We start from the raw sequence: 27,947 nt of genomic DNA, 5'->3' as shown, positions 1-27,947 counted from the left end.
ACTGGTTCGGTTGAACTCGAACAATCAAATTTATCACTTAAATCCCATAAAACAACTTCTACTCCCTTCAATCTTTTTATAAAGTTTAATCTTAAATATCTTTCACATTAATTATTTTTTCATAAAATATCTTTCATTAAAATTAATTCTAAAATAATGTGAATGTGAGAAAAATATATTCCCTCCATTTCTAACAATAAGATTTTTTTTCAGAAATTTGTTTATCTTTTTTTGTAAGATTATTTTTTAATTTCTAGATATAATAATTATTTTGTTCACATATATTCTTACTTAATTATTTTCTTTTTAAATATTAATGAAAAAAATTAAGTAAATAGAGAGATAAGAAAAAATTAATTTTAGAATAATAATACAATTAATTGACATATTTAATGTAATTAACTATTTTTTTTAGAAATGTGAACTAATTGAAAGATTTTCATAATTAAAGATGAGGAAGTAACTCGTTAATTTTTTTTTAGATTTTATAGGATTAATTTTTAAAAAATTATTAATTTAGAACCTACTGTATCTAATACTCTCAATAAAATTAACTAATTTTTTTATAACAAAAACTAAAGAAATACTATTAGAATGTTAGTATTACAAAACACACCACCGAACTTTTTGTGGCATTTGGTAGTTTAGCAATAGATGATTTAGATATGAGTGGGTGGGCCCGAAAGTTTGCAGCACAATTTTTTGGTGTATGAATTCTATGCAACCTATCATATTCATGTCACGTCTCGTGGGCCCCACGCCCACGCCTTCCCCCGACGCACAGTGTTGAGAATGATCCTCCGCGTGTTATCTTGGCATCTCCTCTCATTTCGTCATCTTCTGCTGTAATCTCAGAGTCACTGTCTGTCTTTTTTGGCTAGTCTTCTTTATTTTTAATTTTAAAAATTAAATAATATTTTCTCTATATAAATTAAAACAATTGTTAGGCTAAATATATTTTTAATCTTTTGATTCGCTAAGATTAAAGGTCAAATCAAAATTATTGATTTTCAAAATTAGTGTATTTTAAAAAGAGAAATTAAAATTATAGATTAGACAAAATAATGAGACCAAAATTATACTTTTATCTTTCAATAATATTTAATTTGACTTTTATCCCTTAAAATTTTAATTAAATCCTTGATATTTTTAAAGTAAATCAAAATATGCTTTCAAAATATTATTTTTAATTTTGAAATACAATTTCAAACTTTTATTTATTGATTTGAGACATAAAATTTGTCTCATAATATTCATTTACATTAAAATTAAACTACAAAATCAATTATGCTCAAACAAAAAATAATCTATAATTTCCTATAAGTAAATATAATATAACAAGTTTCATGTCTTAAATTAATTGTAAAATAAATTTAAATTCATATCCCAAAATCAAAAAATAATTATTGTTTTAAAATAATAATTTTGATTCACTTTAAAAATATAAAAGATTAAATTTAACTTTTAAAAACATAAGAATAAGAAACCAACCCGAATATAATCAAAATCATAGAAGCACTAAAGAAATATTTTATTATAATTATTTTAAAAGAAAATATTTTAACTATTATTTTTTAATAAAAGCTATTCGAGTAGCTTTTCTTCTATAAAACCATTTTCAATAAAAAAAAAAATTTAATCTCTTGTTCTTTTAATCCGTCACTTTAATAGCTTTAGGTTTAATTTAAATTTTAATATTTTTTAAAATACAATATTAATTATAATATTATATCATAATATAAATTATTTATTATAAATCTATAATATAATTTATATTTTAAAAAAAATTATTTATTAAAAATTTAATTATAATATATTTTCTATTTTAAAATATTAATTTATTATAAATTTTAGTTATATAAAATACATTTATCATGCGATGTACAAACTAAAATATTAATTACTAATGAATCTCCATAAATATATTATTGAATTTAAATAGGATTCTAAAATATAAATTAAAATATTTAACACTATAAAATTATATGATTAATTTTTAGAAAATATTAATAATATATAAACGAGAAACAAATATTTATAATTATTATAGGTATTTGATTAATTTTAAATTTTTAAATTTGAAAAAAGTAAGATTGATACATATTTTTAAGAAATATATTAAGATTTAAATCATTTTTAAAAATATAATTGAATTCAATACAAAAGTAAATGTAAATTAATCCTTTTTAAGAGTATAAATTATTGATATATAAAAAATTAATTTAAAAAATAATTAATTAATTTGAAAGTTTAAAACATTGTACAAATGTTTTTTTTTCAACAAAGCATGTATATTAAGAAAAATTATATAATAAAAGACATTCTTACTCTTGCGAACAAAGATCTTATTTTATTATATTAGAATGAGTTGACCATGTATTAATACACATACTATTCTATATTTCTATAATTTAATATTTTAACTATCATCATTTTCACTTAAAATTTACACATCCCTCTTCTAATTCTATTTTGTTTTGATGGTGGGAAATTTAATGTTGAAAGTTAGATTGTCATTTGGGCTTGATTAAGCCTAATAAGAAATATCTAATATGACTTTTAATTTAATTAATGCAAAAATTTATAAGTTTGTCGTATACGATAATTTAATCAAATAAAATTATTTTATACGTTCAATACATAATCTATTTTGTCAAATTTTTAACCATTTGTGAAATAATATATAGATTGAAATGAGAGAAGAGATAATGCTAAAAATATCTTATTCAGATAATGACAAAAATAAAAATCTCACTCACTCTATCCAAATTGTATAAAATAAGTTATAAGTTATTAGATAAGAGTATATTTTCCCGATTTATGACTTTTCTTTTGTTTTATTTTTATAAGATCAAGCTATGGTTCTATTTTAGCTCTTTTGGTTTTTATGAGAAAAGGGGGGCAAGACTCAAGAGCACCTATAGCAAACTCAGAGAAATAAAATCAGCAGCAAAGTCAAAGACACGCAAAGGGGAAGAGAAAGACAATCCAAACTTTGGCATTCCATTTTACACAGCAGACCTCATGATGAATTGGGAGACGCATTAGATACTCGAAAATAACAACTCGAAGGAGTGCTATCAATCTATCATTATCTATGTAACACACACTTTCAATATACTTTCTAAATTAAAATATTTTTAAAAAACATTAAATAAGAAGTGGATTTTTTTATTTATAATATTCAATAAATTTTATTAAATAAGTTTAAATACTCATTTGGTCCCTATAATTTTATCATTTGCACCTTTTAATTTCTATATTTTTAAAGTAATTTTTTAATCCTTATAATTTAGATTTTAATTTTCTTTTAGTCAGTTTGAAAGTGATTTTTTTGTCCTTATAATTTACATTTTAATTTCTTTTTAATTTCTATAATTTGAAAGTGATATTTTTAGTCCTTATATTTTATATTTTAATTTCCTTTTAGTCCTTATCATCAAAGTAATATTATCAATTATAATTAACTACAAAAATATTAGCAAAAAATTTGTAACTAATTTATTGCAAGATAATTTATAATAAAAAATAATTAATAATTTATAACTAATTTATAACTAATTATTTTTATATCTTTTTTGTAATAAGAACTAAAATGTAATTAAAATATAAATTATAAGGACTAAAAAGATTACTTTCCAACTAAAAGAGAATTAAAATATAAAATATAAGGATTAATCACCTTAAGAACTAAAAGATAATTAAAATATAAAATATAAACTATAGGGATTAAAAAAATACAAACTATAATACAAAAAGGTATGAATCGTAAAATTATAGGGATCAAATAATTAATTTAACTTATTAAATAATAAAAAAAGTGTGTTTAAGAAAATATGTAACAAAAAATGATGAGTTATTTATGCAAGTGGAACTGAATTTAATTTCCTAAAGAAAAGTGTTGACTTAATTTCACTAGAAGAGTAAAAGTTTAGTTAAATATTATTGTAAAGATTAATTATCGATCAAACTCATAATATTTTGCATTAATGTTACCTCAAAAAAAATATAGAGAGTTTATTTGTTAATAAATTAAATTATAATCTTGGTCTCCTTTAATTTTTAATTTGTAATTTTAATATCTTATTTTTAAATCAAGATATTTACCTTTTATTTTTTAATTCAATAATTTTGATCCTTTCACTAATTAACAGTTTAAAGTTAACAATATGACATATAAGTGTTAACGTGATGTATAATATGAAATTTATGTGAAAAAAAATTAAATAAAATTAAAAATAAAAAATATCTCCCTACGAATTGAACATGTGACCTTTAATCCAATAATACTAAGATCATAAACTACTATATCATTTATTTTGTTTTGTTTGATTTATAAACAACGTTTTCTACGTATCAATATGTTAAGAGTTACTAATTTTTTTTCTAATTATAAAAATTTATAAATTAAAAAAATTTATTTAATATGTATAAATATATTTTTTTAATTTTCATAATTTTACATATTTTTATTTTGAACGGTTTACATATTTTTATTTTAATTATAAAAATTTAATTGAACATAAAATTCATAAAATTTTAATATGAAAAAATGTTCATCTTTATTCCAATTACAAAAAAATGAAAGAAAATTATAAAAAATAATTGAATTTTATAAATAAATAGGTAAATTATTTACAGAGATTATTTCATATAACTGTTTTTAATATATAAGTTTTTTTACTATAATTATATAAATCAATATAATTATATCAATTAGCATGTAATTTTATATATAATTTATACCAATTATGTAAATTAATTTTAATATGTAAAATATTTTTATTCTAATTATACAAATTAATAAAATTTAATATTTAATTTTATAGAAAAATTTGCATGTTAACATTTTCAATTTAACTACATTTACATAAATCAAGAAAATTATATAAATTAATATCCAAATTGTTTATATAAATTATTTTATAGAATTTTTACAAATTATGTAAATTTATTTTAATACGTAAATTATACAAAAAAATTCCATAAAATAATATGTATATGAAAATGAATATATGTAATTTGTATAAATTACATATTAATTGATGCAATTATATTGATTTATATAATTAGAGTAAAAATAGTTTGTGTAAATTATTAATTTATGAAATTCAAATATTTTTATAAATAAAATAAAAAAGAAAATTTTTCATATTAATGTTTTGTAATTCAAATATAAACATGCAAAATTTTATAAAATAAAATAAAAATATTCATATATTAAATAATTATTTTGAATTTATAATTTTTCATAATTAAAAAATGAAAATCAATAATACTTGCCCTGATGATGAGTAAAAATCATTGTTTACAAATTATATTGAAAAAAGTAACTGACATGATGGTTTGTCTTATTATTATATTATTAAAAGTCATGGATGCAATTCTTATTATTTATTTTTTATTTCATTTAATTCTTTTGTCACAAAAATATTATATAAGTGTCAAGTAACACTTGTTACATTATTGACTTTAAATACCATGAAAGTACTAAAATTATTAATTTTAGAAAATAGAACAACTAAATGTTGATTTAAAAATACGGATCAGAATCAAGATTAGAAATTGCAGAGAAACAAAATTGCACTTTAACTTAATAGTATTTCTTTAACAACTTCAAATAAACGCACAGTCTCACACTTACCTCCTTCCTTTTTCTTTTCCTCTCTCTCTCTTCCCTTCTCATCAGCGGTTCTTATACACCGTATATCACTTCACAACTGTTTTATGTTCATATTCGGTTCTTCACTTTTGGACATATTAAAAATGCACTATTGTATTTTGGTTCCAAGTGGATGAAAATAGAAAATAAACTTTTAAACTAAATAAAGTATAAGAGGTGTGGATTCTACTAAAAAAAATACAAATTTCTTCTCGATATTATTTCCATCTTCTCTTCCAAAGACACTCTACAACTTTTGATGAGGTAATTTGCTAGGAGAAAGAAAGAAAGGTGAGCAACTGAATTCTGCAGCTCTCGGAACTACACTAGTTTTCCTTGTCTTACGGGTCTCCTTTTATTCGCTCATGATTCATTATGTTTATTTCTTTGAATTTTTCCTTGGCTTGCGTATGCCACTTTATATTAAATTAAATTAATTTGGCCCCCCTTAAATTTATTCTTTTACTATATATATATATATATATATATATATATATATATATATATATATATATATATATATATATATTGTTGTAAGTATAATTAAGTTGTGTTTACTTATTGGGGTCCCCTCTTATCTGTCTTAACTCCTTGAGAGGTTGGTGTAGTAGCTTTTTGGAGGGTTGACATGGAGGAACGGTACGAGCCATTGAAGGAGCTTGGAGCTGGGAATTTTGGTGTGGCAAGGTTGGCCAAAGACAAAAAAACTGGAGAGCTTGTTGCGGTCAAATACATAGAGAGGGGCAAAAAGGTAAATTTATAGGCCAAATTGTTTCAGTGGCTTGTGTCAAATTCAATTGACTACTACTGACTAATGCTGTTGTTGGTTCACATATTTTCTTTGCATTGATTGTTCTGTTTTTGAGCGATCTGAATTTGGAAACTGAGCAGTCTTGTCTGCATATTTATGATATGATAAGAAGATAGATACCTCTGGGCCATGTTTTTTTTTCTTGTTTTCTTTCAGCTTGTGTACTTTCAAAATCTTAAATTCAATGTTCAATGTGAAATCAAAGTAGAATAGCAATGGTTGGATTTTGGAAACTGTTATGCAGAGGTGGTGTTTTTCCTGGTGATGATATTTTCCCTCCTCCTTATATTTCTCATCTAGTCAACTCTTTTAATGTATGCTGTATTCCATTAGTTGGTTGTTTCCATAAGTCTTGTTCAGTATAATCTCAAAGAAAATTCTCGAAACATTATGCTGCAACACGTCCAGTCTTCAATTTGTGTTCCCTGCGAACAACTAGAACACCCATTTTTTTTTTAATTTCAAGTAAAAACAAAAGAATTGAATGCTATAGTTCCTCATAATGATTTTTGCCTTTCTTATTGAAATTTGGCTGTCCTTTGAATCTGGACAACATTTTGTACCTAAAGCTGATGAATGATGAATCTGCGATGTTCATAAAATATAGAATGTATTTTTGTTGTTCTCTCTTCTCTCTATCAAGCTTAAGTAGCTTATATCAGCATTCTCAACAAGAAGCTTATTATCAGAACTTAAAGGGCTAGCACAGGTGCTCTTTTGAAATTGTTTTGTCCAAAATCTTTCTGATCTGTTTTTCTTCTTTGTGAGCTATGTTTGTGGTATCAGATTGATGAGAATGTTCAGAGGGAGATAATTAACCACCGATCTTTAAGGCATCCAAATATAATCAGGTTCAAAGAGGTAAGAACTTGTTTTTCTTTCTCAAACTGCTCCTTACTAGATTTGAAGAGGAATTGGGCATTTTGAGTTAGGCACATGGTTATTTGCTTTATTTTTGTCATATAGCTCTTATGTTAAACTCTGCTTCGAACTTGTCTTGTAAAAAAAATTGATGGTGTAATTTGTAAATCCGTTTCCAATAAGTTGTTATTGTTGACATAATGTGCATAAAGTTAAGTGGTGTGTTGCATTATTACTAAATGTAATGAGGACTTAATCATTTGCGGTGAGACAGTTACTGCTAATATAATTCACAAAAATTTATGTGACATACATAATATTTTCTGGCATTATTTCAGCAAATCTTGCAAGCCAAGATCACCAATTTGAAAATATCTGCAAAAATCATTCTGGCCAGTACCTTCAAGAGAAACTAACAAAAAGTCAGCAACCAAACCTTATCTCTTTAAACTTTACTTGTACCTTTAGAAAGGAACAAAAATGCTCAATTAGTATAATTCCCTTCTTTTAATGCTGTGATTTGTTTATCTATCCTTTTGCAAGGGCTAGGATCAAATTTTACTCCTGTTAGTCAGGCTCAAGCATGATAATGATTTGTACTATTCAGATTCAGAGCTTTTAGAAGTTACATTTGCATACCACAAAATGCTGAATGGGATATCTTTTCTGCAGGTGTTACTGACCCCTACACATTTAGCTATTGTCTTGGAGTATGCTTCAGGTGGTGAACTTTTTGAGAGGATATGTACTGCTGGTCGATTTAGCGAAGATGAGGTTGTAGAATCTATAGTGTGATTGATTTATTCTTTTTCCTTTCAAATAATCTGTATACAGAAGTAAGGTATGCATATTGATATTTACCAAGTGAATGAATTCCCTATATTGCAGGCAAGATATTTCTTCCAGCAGCTAATATCTGGGGTTAGCTACTGTCATTCAATGGTATGCACTCAGAATTCATTGTGTTCTTCATTACAAGCTCATGTCTTAAATCATGTTATGCTTCCTATTTCAGGAAATTTGTCATAGAGATCTAAAATTGGAAAACACTCTCTTGGACGGAAATCCATCTCCCCGGCTTAAAATTTGTGACTTTGGTTACTCCAAGGTTAATAACATTCACCTAAATGAGCCTTTTTGGAGATATATCATATACCTTACATTGTATCCAGTCCTCACATATGTTTCTTATAATTTTTGTTGACTTCCTATTTAATTCAACATTCAATTGCAGTCTGCTTTACTGCACTCTCAACCTAAATCAACAGTTGGAACTCCTGCATACATTGCTCCAGAGGTTCTGTCACGAAAGGAGTATGATGGAAAGGTATCGAGAGTTTCTCTTATTTCCTTGAGGGCCATGAATATCATGTCAAACCTCAATCTATGGCAATTGGCAGCCATGGTTTGACAATTGAAACTCATTCCCACTTCCATCTAAGAGTTCATCATATGATCCCAAGTGCTCAATTTCTCATGCAAATTGGCTCTTTCTTAGATTTCAGATGTTTGGTCCTGTGGTGTGACTCTTTATGTCATGTTAGTTGGTGCATACCCATTTGAAGATCCAGAAGATCCTAGAAATTTCAGAAAGACTATTGGGGTGAGCTCCTGTTAGTTGTTTAACTTCAAAGTTCCTTTATGATTAATCTTCTGTAGAAGGAAACTTAAACTCTGATTCTCTGGTTGGTAGAGAATAATAGGTGTTCAGTACTCCATACCCGACTATGTTCGAGTTTCTTCTGACTGTAGGAATCTTCTCTCTCGCATCTTTGTTGCTGATCCTGCCAAGGTATGTATCTTTAATTCTTCAAAAGCATACATGCGCTATAGTCAAACAACATGTTCCATTAGAATTACAAAATTTCATGGTAATGAACCTTAGATATACACTTATCTCACATTAAATGGAAATAATATGGATTTGTTTCAAAGCAACTCACCTTGATTTAGTTCTTGTATAATGAGAATCTCCCCATTTTTCATACTATTTCTGATCCTTGTTGAAGAGGATCACCATCCCGGAGATAAAACAGTATCCTTGGTTTCTGAAGAATATGCCTAAAGAGATCATTGAAGCCGAAAGAAAAGGATTCGAGGAAACAACGAAAGATCAACCAAGCCAGAAGGTGGAAGAAATCATGAGGATCATACAAGAGGCAAGGATACCAGGACAAGGATCCAAAGCAGGAGAAGTTGGACAAGTTGGCACTGGATCATTAGATATTGAGGATGATGAGGAAATTGATGTTAGTGGTGACTATGAACAAGTGTGATCGAGAACTTGATTAGTTGATATGGCTAGATTGTCTATAAGACATAGTCAGCATTGTTAGCATTTTATCAGTGTACAACACTGGTGTTCTAAAGATACTTATTATACCAGGCTTGAAATAGGATTTTGTGTTTATTTACATGAATAATATTTAGAAAAGGCTGCTATTAGGTATCAGTTTCAGTAAATCATTGGTTTTGTTCCTAGTTTACTAGCAGTTCAAAATTTAAATACTTTCTATAAAAAGAGTATTTGATATTTTCACAAAAATACTTTTTGAGAATATTTGTTAAATCATTCTTACACTTCATTTTATTATTATTTAGGTTAAATATGGTTTTAGTCGTGTAAATATCTAAAAGTGTGTTTAGTCTAGAAGAATTCGTCTCTTTTTGCCGTTTTGGAAATGTGTCAAGCGTGATTCCTTTTTTTTTTTTTAAAAAAAAAAAATTTAAAAGAGAGATTAAAAGAAGACTTTCTTTTAAAGACAAGGCTACACTTGATGCATTTTAAAAAAGGAAACGATAAAATATTTTTTTATATATATTCATAGGAATTTAAAACAGATTTAATTCTTACTTTTTTAATTATATATATATATATATATATATATATATATATATATATATAAAGAGTAAAAAATAGTTAAAATTTCTTTTATTCTCATAGAAAAAGTTTAAAGCTAAAAAATAAAATTGAAGTGTGGAAATAAATTTTTCGGATAAAATATATATTTTTCCCAATAAAATCAATCATCTGTTGGTACTAATTTTTATGCAAAGAACTAATAAGAGTTGAATTTAGCATAGGAGATTAATTTAGCACAGCATAGTAAACTAATATTTGAATATATGTTGAAAGAGTTTCCTACATTAATGTGAAGAAAATAAAAACATAAATCCTTAAGAATATAAATTTAAGATTAACTCAATTTTACAAAATTGATTTATGAGATGAAGTTTATCTTTTTATTTATATTTTTTAATATGTTTGTCTCCTATTTATATTTGAGATAAGATTTAAATTTTTTCAATATATTTTCTCATGTCCAACATTATTAGGCTTATTGTGTAATAATTTATCCTCCAAATATTTAATCCATTCTATATCTAAAAATCATATTTGAGATGACGAGTTAAACTGAAATAAGTTTATATCAATTGATTTAGGTGTTTCTGAAATGAATGAATATGAATTTAATTGAAATAATTAATTCTTATAAGTTTTTTAATATTATCATTCAATTATAAAATGATCCTTATGTTTACTGTAATAAAATCTTTAAGTTAACAATATATTAAAATTAAATCCAACAAATATATAGAGAGATTATTTGGTTATATGCCTATTCACGGAATACTCGACTTCACTTTCTGTATTTAAGGAAAAGCCACTTAATATAACTTCAGATTTTCATTTTTTTTCTTCTTCTTAAGTTTAGGAATTTGTACCTCAAAAAAAAAAGTTTAGGAATTTGTACCTCAAAAAAAAAAGTTTAGGAATTTGGACATTGAACCTTATAGTGGTATACACGTATAGTAAACCTTCCATGCTGTTTTTCTTAATAATTAGATGGAATTTTCTTAAGGAGGCAATGACTTTTGCGGAATGCTGACATATTTTAGGAAAAAATTAAAAAAACGAAGAATTGAACCCGACGTGAATCGAACACGCAACCTTCTGATCTGGAGTCAGACGCGCTACCATTGCGCCACGGATCCTATTTTGTTCAGGAATGCAGTGTTTATCATAATCAAATTTTTAGTAAACTGCACAAGCATCTTGGAATACACATAATCGCATCACAATTCAATCAAAACGTTTCAATTTTTTTAACACTCGTAGATCAATACGATCTGAATCCATCTTGTCAAACGTTCTGAACAACTTGTTAATTAGGGTTAGGAATACGAATGAATTAATTAGACATGAACTCATTATTTTAGTCATGATTTTTTTTTTTTACAAGCAGAGAATCAAGCACATTATTCGTTGTTGTGTGCTTATAATGTCAAACAATACTCATGACTAAGAATGAGTATTATTATATTAATTATAAGAAATAATTCACCAAGGTTTTAAACACATAAAAGAATCAACATATTATTTATGTATTGTGAAAAAAAATATCAATGATAGTTATTTTATGTTTTATATTTCTTCAATGAAGCATGACTAAATACTCCAAATTTTATGCGTGTTCAAAAATTACATTATTTCTCCAAATTTATGACACTCGTAGAATACTACAATGTACAAGTCAATATCTAATTATAATGAAACACGATAACATCACATCAAATTTATAGATGTGTCACTTTCTCATTTCTCATTTCTTGCCTAATCTATCTTTTATGCATCAATAACTTTTCTTTTAGACCTTTCCCTACTTTGCCTAGCTAACTTCTTCCTTATCCTCTCTACATGCTCTTTTTTGTTCAAAATTTTAAAATTTATGTTACTGAAAGTGAAACTTTTTTCTTTTAATAATTATCTTTTGATCATTTATTAGTAAAAGTCACAATTTCTAATAGGTGGTGAGCTGATTTTAGTTGAATAATGTGTACAAGTTGTAAATTTCTGAAATACCTGAGTTTGATTTATAAAAATAAAAAATAATGTGGAGGTCAAATTTTTTCATCCTTTCTAGCATAAATATAATAATATTTATGATAATTATTATAAAATCCAATTAATTAATTTATCAATATTAAAGAAATTGGTTGACTTGGTAGTGAGTACTAATTTTGTCATAAATCAATATATATATATTTTAAAATACACCTGTAAATAAAACTTACAAACATTAATAGGTAATATTTGTCTTTCTTTCATGTTATTTTAGAGTTGACTTTAATTAAATATATAAATATTTTAGATTGAATCTTATAATAAAGACTAAGTCACACTTTTAATTTAGACTTCATAATAAGTACTACCATATGAGTACTAGCTATACTTCCTCCATTTATTTATTTATTTTAAAAAATGGTTTTTTTATTAATTCATTTAGAAATTTAAAACAATATTAATTATCATCTTTCTAATTATATCATTATTTTCACCTAGTATTTAAATATTTAATACATTTATGATAAATGAAAGAAACTGAAAAAAATATTATAACGATGATATTGATTATATTTATTAATTTATGTATTATCCTTTTAAGTAATCAAATTAAAGACATAAAAGTAGTATTATGTTATTAAATTATTATTACAATATTGTAAAATATTCTATAGTCATTTTATCACTACGCAATATTGAAAATTTAGAACACATTATGAATTGATCATGTTACAAAATATAGGAAAATATATTTTTAATTTTATATATTTATTATTTTCCATTTTTTAATTGCTATAATACAAAAAATAACGTATAAAAAATAATAATAGGAAGATATTAAATTAATATAACCATAACATAGTTTTTTATTATTTACGTAAATTAAATAATATCCTTATTCGATTTCTTGAAAATTATAATTTAATTTTATTAGTTTATAACGTCATTATGTTATGAATCAATCATTTTCCAAAATAAAGATGACTTAGCAACACATTTCTCAACACCCTCCTCCCTACCACTCTTGTTAATTAGAATGTGTAAAAATTAAAAAATTAAAAAAAAAAGAATATATTCAACAAAGTGTGTTAGAGAGTGTATGATGTAATATATTTTTCTTTCCGAAATATAGTTAAATTTTTGGAAACCTACGGTTTTCTTTTTTGTAGTATTTTTCTTCTAAAGAAAATCCCTGTTAGAGGTTTGGACAGTACATGCCAATATTTCTATTAGAGTTTTAATTCAGCACGTAACGTTACTAGAGACTAGTCTCCATCTCCTATTTAACTCATCTCATTCTCTTCCATTTCGGTGGTCGTGATCTGAAACCCCAAGTTACAAAGTAAAATTCTTTGCAATCATACCAAGTTGGTAGTGATATTTAATTCAATTTCAAGTAATATCTCGATTTCAGAATAAAAAAAATATAATTAAAGAATTTTTTTTATTAAAATTAATGAAAAAAAATCTTTAATAAAAATTAATTATCAACAAAATGTCAAAAAATAAAAAAAATTCTTTGAAATCATTATTACCAATTTACCATCACTCTCACTGACACACACGTTCGCATTCCTAGCTACTTTCATTTGCATTACGACAGAGGGCACTGTGCCATCCACTTGGTCAAATGCCACACTTATATTACTATATTTTCATGTTCACTTACCATTTTCTAAGTACTGTTCTTAATTCTTCCCATTGATCTTCCTCTGGGTGTTCCTCGTTTCCTGCGGTTTCATCTACGCCTTCTTTTTGCTCACAGCTCCTGTGGTTTCGGAGTCAGAGTTGTTGCCACTGGTAGAAGACAGTGGAGGTACGTATTGCAGAGGGGTTGAAAATTTGGAGCTTTGGGGGTGATGTTGTGAAGTGGGCTTCTGACTTTAAACTCAACACTTCGAAAGAGTGCTGCAACGTAACACGTGTACCGCCAACGATGATGGGCCGTGTTTGTGCGACACGTGGGTGTTCTGTGGCAACCGTTACAAGTGCGGATCTAAGTTTGGTGAGGACAGAAAGTTACTTCAACATAAATTAAATTTAATCAATTAAAAAAATGGTACGTCATCGTTAATGCCAATACTTTTTTAAATGAAATAAAAAAAAGATAATAAAATTTAGTAGACAATTTGTGAAAGTGATTATAAAAATAAAATAATAACATGTGAATATAGTTATGAATGAATAAAATAAATATAAAAATATGTATATCAAAATATCCTATTCTCTTTTATATATAATTATAGGTATAACCTAAATGAATAGAATAATTTTGTAGCCCAAGATTTGATGTAATTATTTAATATATGAGATAAAATGGTTGTTATGTGTCAATTTAGTGTACACAACTTGTGTTGACAATTTATACACACAAATTTAATTTCTTGCTTAAGTGAAAAGATGAAATGTTTGGAGTTGCTTAGTTCGGGATAAGTCATGGTGATTTAAATCCTTTTTTTGTGTTCAAGAGTTTGAATTCTGAAATATTGACCAGACATTACCGTTCAAAAAACTTGTGCTTTCTAGTGTTTGAGATGTATGACATGCTTGGTTTCATGTCTGGAAAGTGATTTTTTATGTTTCGGATGTGTTTTTTTGGACTTATTGTTGATAAAATAAGTTTTATGCAAAATGCACTTATAAAATGAACTTACGATAGAGCCTCGTAGAGATGACTGATAAAATGATTAATCAACTAAAATTGTAAAAGAATAATTTTTAAACCAAAAACTAGGAACAGCAAATTAATGTCATGATATTATCACAAACATAGACTAAGTTAGAAAACTTGGGCTAACACCTATCACATGTTTTTCTTAACACACCCTCATCTTGAACAGTCTAAATGTTTTGCCACAACATGTAAATTCAAACAAACAACTAATGTGGTTATAGAATATTGTTTATTGTGAGCAGTAACTGCTAAAGTGTATTAAACTTAATTACTATGCGGGAAAGACTTCATTTTTAGTCTGGACTACTGTTCTAGTTTTTTCTTTTCTTTTTGTTTTTGTAAGCATAAAATTAACCTGAGCTTCGAAGTCACTGTATTAAAAACTCAATTATTTCAGTGTTGGCTGAAGAAACAAAAGGGCAGCTTAGCCCCTGAACAGATAGACGCAGAAGGAGAAACAGTTAGTTGGACTTCTGGTCTCATCTTTGGAAAAGGAGAGGTAAGGGAGGTTTGGTGTATTTACACACCAATAGAGGTGCATATGATTTATTTTTAAAATTAATGTTTCTAATTGCTACACATTGAGTAATGGGAAGAATCTAACTAGAAAAGCAACTTTGGCATTACCCTGTGTCATGTGATTAATTGGAATTCATATTGGGCAGATTACCAATGTTGTGAAATTGTCTTCTCTTTCTGTTGACAGTTATATTTTACTAATTTCTTTATGGCATGCATTTCATTACCAATTTAGGATGTGCTATCTTATTTTTCAATATCATTTGCAATTAATCTCTTCAGGGAATTGTTGGGCAGGAAACTGAATTTGGAACTCTTCGTGTAAAAGTAAGTGCCCAGCTTTGACACAGTACCAATAACTTATTGTGCATGTCAGGTTTGGAATTGATATATCTGAAGGTGCACATGGTGACATGGATACACTTCAATTGAAGAAAGAGTTACTAAAAAAACTAGAAAATTTGCCAATGGGCTGGTCAGGTTGAAATCTGCATCTGGGTCTGAGCTTCCATGAATATTTGTGGCAATTGTCTTTGCCAATATATTAAACAATTCAATGACTACCGAGTATTTTTGGTTTCTGTGAAGTGCTTAACCAAGAACTACTCTTGGATTAATGTGCAATGTACCAAATATTAATAGGTGACTGAAGCCCTTAAAGAAAAAAGTACTACCATTGGATCAATGTTGATGGTGTGAAGTTAACATGGATTTTAGCTCTTAAAAGAGGTGACAATATTACGAGTCTCACATCGAATTTACATGTGTAATACTTAAGCTATTAGGCTCTCTTACCTGTGAACCAGTCTTTTGAATTGGACTCTTCTCCTGCTTACATATCAAAAACCTTTAGTTTCTTTTCAGTTTTTAGTTTCATATCGTAAATGTTAGAAATCATACTATTGACTACGCACTTTCACTATGTATTTGTAGATATTATTCTTATTCTTATTGTTGTTGTATCTAAAGACTCGTATAGATTTGATGTTAAAGGACTTTAATGAATTTCTATTGATGTCATGTGCATGTTTTAGAGTTCGATGATAGCAAATGAATCCTCATATTTTCAGGCTGCTTTTGGTCCCCTTTTGCATTGATTCAAGGGACGTTGGAAGCCCAAGGAGGTGAAGGATCCATATTCAAGAAAATTCCAATTGAAGATTGCCCAACTATAAGAAGGGGTCCAGTGGCTTGGGTTGGTTCTGGCCCAGAATTCTTTATAAGCCTTGCCAACCATTGGTAGTGGAGAACTGTCTTTGGTTCTGTTCTTCCAGAAGATATGCACATAGCTGATAAAATTTCTATACTCCCCACAAAATCTGATGTTTGGAAAAATGTCAACGTGACCATTTTGAAAAACCTCGTTCCTTTGATGCTGCGGAGAATCGAGAAAGGCCATGAAAATTTTAATAGCAAAGCAGATCCAGCTTGAAACAATTGTTTTGTTTCAAGGTTTTATAGGTATATTGTTCTGCTTTAACCAAAGACAACGATTTTTCTGTTTCCCACTTATACTAATTTACTCACTGTAACTTGTGGGAAAGGATTCACAGAAAGGGAATACAGAAGTCACTTCCAACCAAAGTCAAAATGCAAATAACCTATATTCTACTTCTAATTTATTCTACACATAGTTGAGTTCTCAATATAAAACTTATTTAGTGTTAAATATATTAATATTACTGTTAATTGCAACGCTTTGATTGGAAGTACTCTAGCAGAAACACTCAATTGTGAAGACTTTTGATGCCTTTGTTTTCAAAAACATGATTATTATTGGCTTGATTTTGTTTAATTTTGGCTCCAAAGTCAAGGCTGTGTCTTTATATAATTCAATGTTTAGAACGCTTGTTTGGCAAATTGTTGCTCATGTAAGGTTGATGATTGAGTCTAAAACAGCTAAATAGGGTATTACTAATTAGTGATCCGTAAAACACTATTTTTTTTGTTTTTTGGAAATAACTAATTGTAATCTGAACACTGTAGTGATGGACCTAAGACTATTTATTATTCATGGTTTTGCGGGATTGTCCACTAAGTCACTAACTACATTGGGTCCAAACAAATCTCTTTATGGGGAGATACAAATTGGAGGAATAAACAAAAGTTTAATGAGTATTTAATTAGGCCTTCTCAACCATGGGCGGTCGTTCTTCACCATCTTAAGTGTGACAACAAGCCCAATTAGATGTTAGGATGGAATAGGATCCAACACCTTTGACCTTGCAATATCTAAGGTGGTCTCTTCCTCCACCTTGTTGGGATCATTTGAAGGACAAAAATGCAGGAGCTCCGAAGATAACTTCAGTGTTGTCTTTCTGTTAAAATTGCAAGTAATAAAAGTTTATACTTAAAATCAACATAGATTATTAAAATAAAATTCTAATTTTAATTGAAAAACAATATTAAAAACACCTGTCGAATTGTATTTAAATGTTGTCTATGCCTTAATTCTTGAAGCTTGTAAGGTGAATTTCAAAATTGTGGGTAGTGCGGGGTTATAAGAGCATCGGTGGCCAATGTAAAAAAATAAAAATAAAAATACTTGCCTTAAAAAATGTAAAAATAAAACTTTAAACAGATCTCATATTTATGCATGAACATATATGTAATTAGGATGACTAATATCTGGACGTAACTTTAAAAGCAACGCTTAAAGTCTTCAATGCACAACATACTTCTAAGTTCTAACCCTAGAACACTTCCCAAATTATGGAATGTGTATTGTTTTACCCGTGTTTAGAATAATGACTCTGCGCTATTTATAGGGATCCAACATTAAGTGAGAATTAAAATAACTTTTAAGATTTTTTTTACTTAAAATAAAAACTATATCTTGATTTTTTTAATATATGTGGCATTTTTGTCATGAGGTACTTTTTGTTTTATAAAAACTAAGAACACATGTTTTTTTTTTGTTGATGGACATAAAACTTAAACATAAGATACTTTATCTTTAGACCAATCCTAATCATATTCTATCCATCGTATAAATTGGTCCCTTCTTTTCTGTATCTAGATAAACCCTTATAACATAACAACATATCTCTTATCATTAGATAAAGTGATCAAACTTCAATCTAAAGATGTGGGTGAGAAAAAATAGGAGACGCGGGTAAGAAAAATTAGGGTAGGATTGCTTTAACTTGATCTTGAAATTTAAAATCAAGTCTAATATTTCTCACACTTGATGATATATACAATACTAATAAATTTATGCCTACACCCAAGAAGTTAATCACATGAATCATGACACTAAGTTCTCTAAAATTGATTTTACCTTCCTTGTATCACAATGTAATTACCCTTAGTTAGTAAAACACAACAATTTTAGCTGAATGAACATGTTCAATATTTATTTTGAGTCTAAATTACATGTTTTCTCAACCAAAATGTATACATCAAAATGAGAAGACAAGCAAATAACTAAAGTTTCACTACATTCAAAAGAAATGAACTTTACATAACTAAATCAAGTCCCATGCACATTACATGATCCTTGAACAATTTTGTTGGCATGCCTTTTGTCAACAAATCCACAATCATTAATTTAGTGTTAATATGTTCAACGATGGTTTTATTTTCTTTGACACATTCCCTCATGCCTAAATTTTTTATGTTGACATACTTGCTTCAACTTTCACTTTTATTATTATTAGCAAAAAAATAACAAATAGCTAAATTATCATAATATATCTTCACTTGTTTAGAAATGAACAATCCTATGATTAGCAACTAACTATTGTTTTGCATTTATCCCGGATATTGCTTTGGTAGCCATCATGAAGATGTATCCAAATTCAAATTACAAGAGTAAATTTAAGATCGAGCATCCAACAACTTCCAAATTGTCAGATCTTTGATGCATAAGCTTGTAATCTTTGGTTCCTTATAGATACCTTAACACTTTCTTTGCAGTTTCCTAATGTTTCATCCCTAGATTGCTTTGATATCTCGTGAGCATTCAGACCACATAGGCATTGTTAGATGCCTTGGAAAAATCTAAACATACATAAGGCTTGCCCACAACGGAAGAATACACAATGTTTCTTATTTGTTTCAAGCTCTTTTTCAGGACATTGATTCAAATTAAATCTATCACCGTTCATAATAGGTGTCACACTTAGTGAACAAGTTTTCATCCAAAACCTTTCTAGAACTTTATTAATGTAAGCATTTTGAGATAAGCTGAGAATTCCTTAAGATTTATTTTTGTGGATCTAAATGCCAATGACATATATGATGCTGATGTGTTGCATTTTCATTCTTATTTAGCATACTCATTCATGTATGTTTTAATTTATTTAGTGTCAAGTAGGACTAGGACTATTCTTATTTGCCTTATTTTCATAATTTAACGGAATCTCTCGAGAAATTCAAATGGCTATAACTTTTCACTCGGGGATCCGATTCACGTGCACCGTGATACAGTTTTTGTGTGCTTTTAGATTTTTGGTAGGTGTTGAACTTGGTGGGTTAGCCTTGAAACTTAAAGGATGGGGGATTGAAGTGATTTGAGTCAAAATAAAAGCAATTGAGTGCCTTGTAGAGCTTTGATCCAAAAGAATAACTACTACCTTGAAAATGTGAAGAAAACTTGGGGAAATTGGAGTTTGCAAAGTCCACAACCAAGGTGTGGTGCTTACCACAAGTGTGGACATCCTAATGAGCTCCAAGAATACTTTCAACATAGTGTCAACACCTTAGGTGTGGCGCTCGCCACAAGTGTGGGCATCCCTAATGAGATTCAGAGCTACTCCAATAGTGCCCACACCCTAGGTGTGGCACTCACCATGGGTGTAACGCACAAACAAAATTTCTTTTATTATTTTTAATTATGTTTTGTAATTGGGCATTAGAGACTTTTTGGCTCATGATTTAAATAGGTTTTTATACTCTAGTTAAGTATCCTCAAAACGTACGAACTGAGCATAGAGCGAGAGCATTGAATTCCTTTTTCATTTCTTTTTTTTTTCAATGTTGATGTTCTTTTTTTTATCTTTGTGATTTTTCTCACATGACTATGCGTTAGTGGTCTCTTTGTGATGGGATTAGGGTGTAGCCCTTGACAATTATTTTATGTTAATTTAATCAATTTGAGGTTTTCTTTAATTTTGTTCCTTTAATTCTTGTTTTATTGATTTATACATGTTAGATATTTGATCATTGTTTGCATGATGTTAGACGCCTAGGAATGTACCGAAAGGTGAACTTATGTGATGAAACCATAATAGAAGAACTTAGGCTTTGATTCATGATAGTAGAATTAATCCTAGGTGGGTAAAACAAATTAACAAAGAACATAAAGGGTTTAATTGAACATAGCCATCACAACAATAACATGTAAGTTCAATTAGGCACATCTCCGTTTCTTGAAAGAGAATGAAGATTACCCTAGGTTAATTCACCATTAAAGAAAATTAAGAAAAACCTTGAATTGTTAGATTGGTTGAACAAGAGTTTCGATGCAAAACCCTAATCCTAAAATTTTCTAAATTTGAATTTAATCCCAATCAAATATTTTCTTATCTTTACATATCCATTTGTGATCTTTTTCTCAATTATTTGATTTCTATTTAATTGCAGTAATTGTTATGCCAAAAATGCGATCCTTGTGGATACGATATTATTACTTGACAACAATCGTGCACCTATGGGTTTCTCACATTAGATGTCTCACCCATATTCTTCATGTTAAAATTCTTAGAAATGAATTGTTTCACCTCATTTAACATCCATAAATCATTGGTTACAAGAAGTATATTATCCACATATAAGACTGCAAAGATGATTTTACTCCTGCTAATTTTGTAGTATATGTATTGATCCATATTGTTTTTAACAAAATCAAATAATGAGATGAAACTAATTTCAAATTGTTCCAGACACTATAGAATTTCTAATACCATTGACGAGATGTCTGTTTTGGCTCATATAACTTTATTGGCGAAAATTTCAAGTGGACTAATTCAAAAGACTAGTTCACATGTAAGAGAGTTTGATGGCTTAAGTATTATACATGTACAATCAATATGAGATCATAAGATTGTGAACCCTATAACTAGCTAGTAAAATAATAATTAAATAAATTTAAATAGATAATTAAGAAAAACAACATAATGCATATACTATATATATATATATATATATATATATATATATATATATATATATATATATATATATATATATATATATATAAAGAAGATTTTGTTTTATGAGATGATGCCATGTGATAATTCCATATTTTTTTTTCAAATAATATTATATGAGATTATTTTATATTTAATTCAAACAAATAAAATTAACATTTAAATACAATTAATTAACATTAATATAATAGATTTATGTTAATAAATTAATTAATCAACATATTGACGTTAATAAATTAATATAATAATTTAATTACTAATAAGTTAATTATCAATCAAATATTAATACATAAATTTGTTTGATCAATTTGTATTTTATGAATTGATATATATAAAATATACATAACATATAAAATTTTTATACATGTCACGAGTTATATGAAAAATATATATATATGTTAAATAAAATATAACTTAAGTTAATACTCTTCCCCAGGATCCCAACTTAGGAATCCCTAAGAGAGTCACCGATTCTAACTACCGTCCATGTACAATCCATACTAGATTTGACCAATTGACCATCCTACCTTCTCTACGACAACCCGTCTTTGTCTCAGTAGAGTCTTTCAGTGACATGTTTTGGTCCTTTTTCCCATTACTTAGAAAAAGTGAGTCATTGGTTTAGGTACAAGATACTATCATTATCGCTTGGACAATTATACATCCAACCTGTAATCGCAACGACCCAATTGCAAGAGCGGAGCTCTACTAACTGAGCTATATCCCCCCAAGCCGAGTGAAGCATGCATGAAAAAGTCAAGTCAATTTTCTATTCTTTTCCTTGACAAAGTTGGGTTGTTCAGAGCAAAAAAGTAGAGAGAAAAGTAAAGATGAAAATACAAGAGTTTAGAAATAATGAAAATTCTGTATATTCTTTCCAATAAAAGTAGCTTATTTATAGTTACAAAAGATAATTAGGGAAATTACAAAGGATGAATATAAATAAGAAAAAGATTATAAAATATAATGAAAGATATGAACAACCACAAATAGATTATTCATAACACTCCCCGTTGGATATCCATTATTTAAGAATGTGCCTAATCAAAACCTTATTAGGAAAAATCCCGTGGGTTGAAAATCTAGTGAAGGAAAAAGGGTATATCATTCTTCCACATGTAATCACTTTTCTCATTAAAAACCTTATCAGGAAAATCCAATGGGACAAAACCACAACGAAAGGAAAAAGAGTATTGAACATTTTTATTTCCCTTCTCATGTATGCAATCATCTTTAAGACGAAAAAAATCCAATTATGTGAGTCAATTTTTCAAAAGTCTTCCTTGGTAATTACTTTGTAGAGAAATTTTCTAGATTCTCACATGAAAAAACTAGTTGAACATTTATATCACCATTCTTTTAGAGATCATGAGTGAAAAAAAACTTTGGTAAAATATGCTTTGTTTTATCTACTTTGATGTATCCATCTTTCAACTGAGCAATAAATGTAACATTGTCTTCACATGTGATTGCCAATGTCCTTTTTTTTCTCATGTTGAGCTAAAAATTTTGCAAGATTAGTTGATGTATCTATTTCAGCTTATTTCATATATTGTCATGGAATTATTGTATCAACTCATGTAAACTTATGATATATTATTATGAGGATCTAACAAATAACCTTTAAAAAGACAAAGTACATGCTTAAATGCCTTCGTATTGGTGAAGACTTATATTTTGCTAGTGAATTGGTGGGAAATGATATATCAGGTCGTGTATGCATAGTAGGATACATTAGTGTCTCAATAACACTATGAAATGGTAGTTCAAGACCAAGAACTTCTTCATCATTTTCTCAAGATCTAGAAGGATCTTAGTTCACATTTAGAGATCTTCAATCATTGTAATCTATAATGAATGTGATTTCTCATATAAAACCTTTAAGCACCTTTGCTATATAAGCTTCTTGGTGCATGAAAATTCTATTATTTAAATATCAATTTCTAAAACAAAAATTTGTGCTTCCTAGGCCTTTCATATCAAATTATTTCTTTAATCAATCTATAACTTTTGGAAACTCTTCAAGAGTTCTAATAATACTTACCCCATCTACATAAACAACAATTACAGAAAATCTATTTTCAATTTTTCATGGAAAATACATGAACAAACAAAATCATTTCTATATTCTTCCTTTATCGAGTACTCACTAAGTCGATTATACCACATCTGACTTGATTGTTTTAATCCAACGAGGGCATTCTTCCCAAGAATATACATTATTGGGAAAATTATATCCTTCAGGAGTTTCATGTAAATGTTATTATCAAGAGTCATATAAGTAACCTGTAACAACATCTATAAGATGTCCTGTGTCCTTCATGTGCTACTAGAGTGATTAAGTATCAAAAGTACTCACTTCCACTATAACTGAATATGTTTTTTCAAAATTATTGTCAAGTCATATTTTCTCTCTTAATTTCACCGTTCTCATTTTTTTTTTTGCACAAAAGTCTATTTGCATCCAACTGGTTTTGCATCTTCAAGTATATAAAGAACGAGTTCAAAAAGTGTAATAGATTTTATATCATCAAGTATATGGAGTACAAGTCCAAAAACCTAACTAGTTTTACATCTTCAAGTATATTGACTACATGTCCAAAAATTTAACTAGTTTTTCATTTTCAAGTGAATGGACTACATGTCCAAAAACATAATTATGTTTTACATCTTTAGGTGTATAGACTAAAGTCCAAAAATCATTCACTTTGGAAAACGGGTCTAATTTTGCCTCAATTATGTCTTTCTATTTTGGCCAATCATTTCTTTGTCAATAATCCTTTATAGACTTACTCTTGATTCTCATTCTCATTATCATTTATTGCATTTAGCGCTACATTATATGCAAATACATTGATAACATTGACTTTATTTCGGTTCCATCATATTTTATTCATGTCATAATATGATATCTTTGTATTTTTACTAATTTCATATACCTGAGTTATTTTGAAACTAAAATATCTAATTATATCAGAAAATTCATTTAGCATTCTCATAACCTCAATTTGACCATCTTACTTTTTAGCTCATTTTCTTAATTGATAATTTTCATCTTTGGAACTAACGTGTCTAACACACTTTATGTGTGTCTGATACCCATTTTGCAATATTGTCCAACAAGGACATCAAATTTTATTGAAACATTAACCGTTGATACATATGATTTAGCCACTTCTTTTGACTAGACTTTCTAAATGAATTATCTTTTGAACTTCCAATTCAAATTATTTTGTTCGGGGATCAAGATAATGATAATTTATTTCAACTAATCTCCTTTTTTAAACTGCTTACTATCTCCCCCTCATATTGGAAAAAATAATTCAAAATAATAATTAACAAATTGAGTCATAAATAAATCTTTTGTTGATGATTCAACATATTAAGATTCACACCCAACATATATTTCCAACCTCTTTTGGGGGCACATCTTAGTGAGTTGTGATCAAACAATTGAACTCATTTATAACATATACAACACATACAAACAAAATATTAAATTGAAAATATAAGATTGTTAACCAAAAATCAATTTCAAGACGGAAGAGCTAACTACAACTTGTTGGCATGATGAGAATCAATATTGCAGCATACAAGATTGCATGTTCGAAAGAAAAAGTTAAAAGCTTTGATCTCACGAGTATATGAACATGATGTTCAACATAAATTCCAATAGTCATACAATTCCCATTAAAAACGTGAGATGTAACCTCATTACCATTATAAAGACAAATTCTCTTAATTTGATAACTTGAAAATGAGATCTAACTCAGATTAATTGAGCCAACAATATCATAAATGTTTGATTACGAGTAGGTAACAAGGAAACATGTGACCATTTAGTTGATGCATCAATTAAAATCATGAAATATCTAACTAATTCACATGGTGAGTGTATTGGTCCACAAATATCACCCTATATTCATTCTAAAATTAAAATGAATTCATCCCTATTTGTTCTTGGCACTGATTTAATTATTGACTTCCTTTGGGAACACAGTACATGATAAATCATTGAAGTGAAGAATCTTTTGACTCTTCACTAGGTGTCCACATGAAATTTTAAATATTTTTCACATCATAACAGACACAAGATGATTCAATTGGTCATGCCAAACAACAAATTCAATTTTTTTCTCACAAACTTTTGATTTGCAACCGTATGCTTTTCAATTATACTAATAAACGTGTAGTACAAATTTAATATTGACTTCTGTGAGTCATTATACTATTATCGAGAGATACAAAATATATCTCGAACCATTTCTTAGATTATTTTTCTTGATATTGCTCACCATAAAAGAAACACAACATGCAATGTATACATGTTTATAAACCAATAAAACCATTTAAGGAAAACACATTGTGACCTTAATATATGTAAAATTTATTATAATTAGTCTATATGAAATCAATCATGCGTACATTACTAGAAAAAATGTTTTTTACATCAGTTAAAAGATACATTCAACAACGGTTATTAACCATCGTCGTAAGTAGTATCGTAGAAAGTCTTCACTTTCTATGACAGTCCCACAAAAAACGTCTTAGAAAATGATAACCTTTTAAGACGGTTCTTTGAGAAACTGACTTAGAAGGATATATTTTCTAAGACAGTTTTTAGTAAAGAACAGTCTTAATAAAGAACCGTCTTAGAATGTGTTTTTTAAAATAATTAAAAAATTGAACCGAGGTGATTTTGTTAAGCTAGTAGCAATAATAAACACATTATAATCATTAAAATAAAATTATACGCAGTAAGGTACGTATATGTATGTATATTAATTAGTTGCATAATACATATCACTTATATTGATTTATTTATGCTTTTATGAGAATTCTTTTTCTATATTTTTGTATTGGTTAATTAAAGAACTTAAAGTTAAAATAATAAAGAGTTTCTATGCCTCAAGGGTTCTCATAATTTTTGGTTAAGAAGATATTTTGTTTTCAGAAGAACAAAAATACAAGTCTAATATCACTAGGACTAAGTAATTTGATTTAAATTTTGAATACACATATATTGTATCAAACTACAAAATTGCTGGGGTTAAATTGCTAGCCAGAGTACTAATTTGCATAAAAAAAATGTATAGCATTAGTAGGATTTCATTTATTTGGAAAAAAAGTGTGTGTATATATATATATATATATATATATATATATATATATATATATATATATATATATATATATATATATATATATATATATTATAAAACATTGTGGTATCTTGTTCCAAAGATAATTAAATGTCATTTTTCAACATTAATGAATAATGACTTAGGAATTTCTAAAAGATCAAGTCACCTTTTAGCTTTGTACATTTAATAATTGTGATGCACTCTTGCCAACAATATTGAAAGAACGCAAGAATTTATTTGTCTACTCCCTGTACTAGCACAAACTATTTTATGCATATTGTTTTTTTTTATTAGTAACTAAACCATATGTACCCGCTCAAATAAAAACTTCATGTGGACCTTACAAGGGTAAAGAGCATATGTATATGCAAAAACCTTATATGCGTTTGAGATTAGAAAATGTCCTATTAAAATAAAGAGTTAAATGGTGACCATACTCGCTAATTGCAACACAAAATATTACAGCTGAAACTCCTTCAAACAAATGGATCCACTTTCTCCTCTCATTTCTCTGGCCGCCAACATCAAAAAGTCTATGGACTTCACCACTTTTCTTATTTTCTCCAACAGGACTGCAAAATAGCAAAGACATAACAATATATGTTGACAAGCAGTTCTACACTGTATGCCTTAATTGGTGCTATTATAATTTTTTCTTTAATAGGTGCTACTATAATTTTTGCCTTAATAGGCACCACTTTTCTTTAATTTTTTTCATTCTTTTTTGGAGGTCGAATATTATAGGAAATAAAAAGTCCATGAATATAATTATGTTATTTAAATATATTTTTATAGAAAAAAGAGATTAATTTTTTTAGAGAAAAATATTATAGAAAGGAAATCTATTTAATAAATGAGAGATATTTTTTTTTATTAAAAGTCAATCTATTAATCTAAATAAGAAAAAGATAATAAATAATTTAAAAGAATCATTAGAAAAGTATTTATTTAAATTAGGTAAAATTGAGTAATTAATTACTCACACGTTAGAAAAATTAGAAAAATATATTATTAATGCACATTTAAAAAATTCTAGAATAATATAAAATATCGGATCATGTTAGGATGATCTAAAATCTAATACCATGAAATTATACCTGGTTTAAATTCTAAAACTTGAACCAGTAAAAATAATCTTCCAGTTAAGTGAGATGAATAGAGTGCTAGACAATTACAATTTACAAGAACAAATCTAGCTCAGTAGGAGCAACATTATAAAAAAGTTATATAAAAAAATGTTTTCACGACTCCAAAAAAATCCTCTCTCTTTGGATGAAG

At 27.5% G+C, this 27,947-nt stretch overlaps 1 protein-coding gene, 1 non-coding gene and 1 pseudogene across 7 annotated transcripts; 2 read left to right on the top strand and 1 right to left on the bottom strand.

Annotated features, from left to right (window-relative positions):
• The first annotated feature begins 5,561 nt into the window (after positions 1-5,561).
• LOC100817713 (serine/threonine-protein kinase SAPK3) lies at positions 5,562-9,797 on the top strand. 6 transcript variants are annotated; one of them, XM_003524172.5, is made up of 10 exons: positions 5,562-5,953; positions 6,271-6,413; positions 7,260-7,334; positions 8,007-8,108; positions 8,223-8,276; positions 8,350-8,442; positions 8,569-8,661; positions 8,833-8,937; positions 9,028-9,126; positions 9,344-9,797. In XM_003524172.5, the coding sequence occupies exons 2-10, from the start codon at positions 6,291-6,293 to the stop codon at positions 9,608-9,610; spliced, it is 1,011 nt and encodes a 336-aa protein (XP_003524220.1). In that variant the 5' UTR covers positions 5,562-5,953; positions 6,271-6,290; the 3' UTR covers positions 9,611-9,797. The 6 variants fall into 6 exon arrangements, with proteins under 6 accessions (XP_003524220.1, XP_006579654.1, XP_040871883.1 ...); XM_006579591.4 differs by having other exon boundaries at positions 5,568-5,953; positions 6,274-6,413; XM_041015949.1 differs by having other exon boundaries at positions 5,684-5,953; positions 6,274-6,413; positions 7,242-7,334.
• Positions 9,798-11,258: 1,461 nt separating this feature from the next.
• On the bottom strand, positions 11,259-11,330 carry TRNAW-CCA (transfer RNA tryptophan (anticodon CCA)). Its single transcript has one exon. It is a non-coding gene; the product is annotated as a tRNA-Trp (tRNA).
• Positions 11,331-13,810: 2,480 nt separating this feature from the next.
• On the top strand, positions 13,811-16,016 carry LOC121174832 (uncharacterized; annotated as a pseudogene).
• Positions 16,017-27,947: the final 11,931 nt, after the last annotated feature.

This window comes from Glycine max, chromosome 5 (genome assembly GCF_000004515.6).
Source record: "Glycine max cultivar Williams 82 chromosome 5, Glycine_max_v4.0, whole genome shotgun sequence".
Taxonomy (NCBI): domain Eukaryota; kingdom Viridiplantae; phylum Streptophyta; class Magnoliopsida; order Fabales; family Fabaceae; genus Glycine; species Glycine max.
This window is presented reverse-complemented; position numbering and strand designations above follow the sequence as displayed.

Coding starts and splice junctions, on each gene's coding strand:
- LOC100817713 (XM_041015949.1), top strand. CDS start 6,291: ATGGAGGAACGGTACGAGCCATTGAAGGAGCTTGGAGCTGGGAATTTT. Junction 8,277..8,349: donor TTAGCTACTGTCATTCAATG/GTATGCACTCAG, acceptor TTCCTATTTCAG/GAAATTTGTCATAGAGATCT. Junction 8,443..8,568: donor GTGACTTTGGTTACTCCAAG/GTTAATAACATT, acceptor ATTCAATTGCAG/TCTGCTTTACTGCACTCTCA.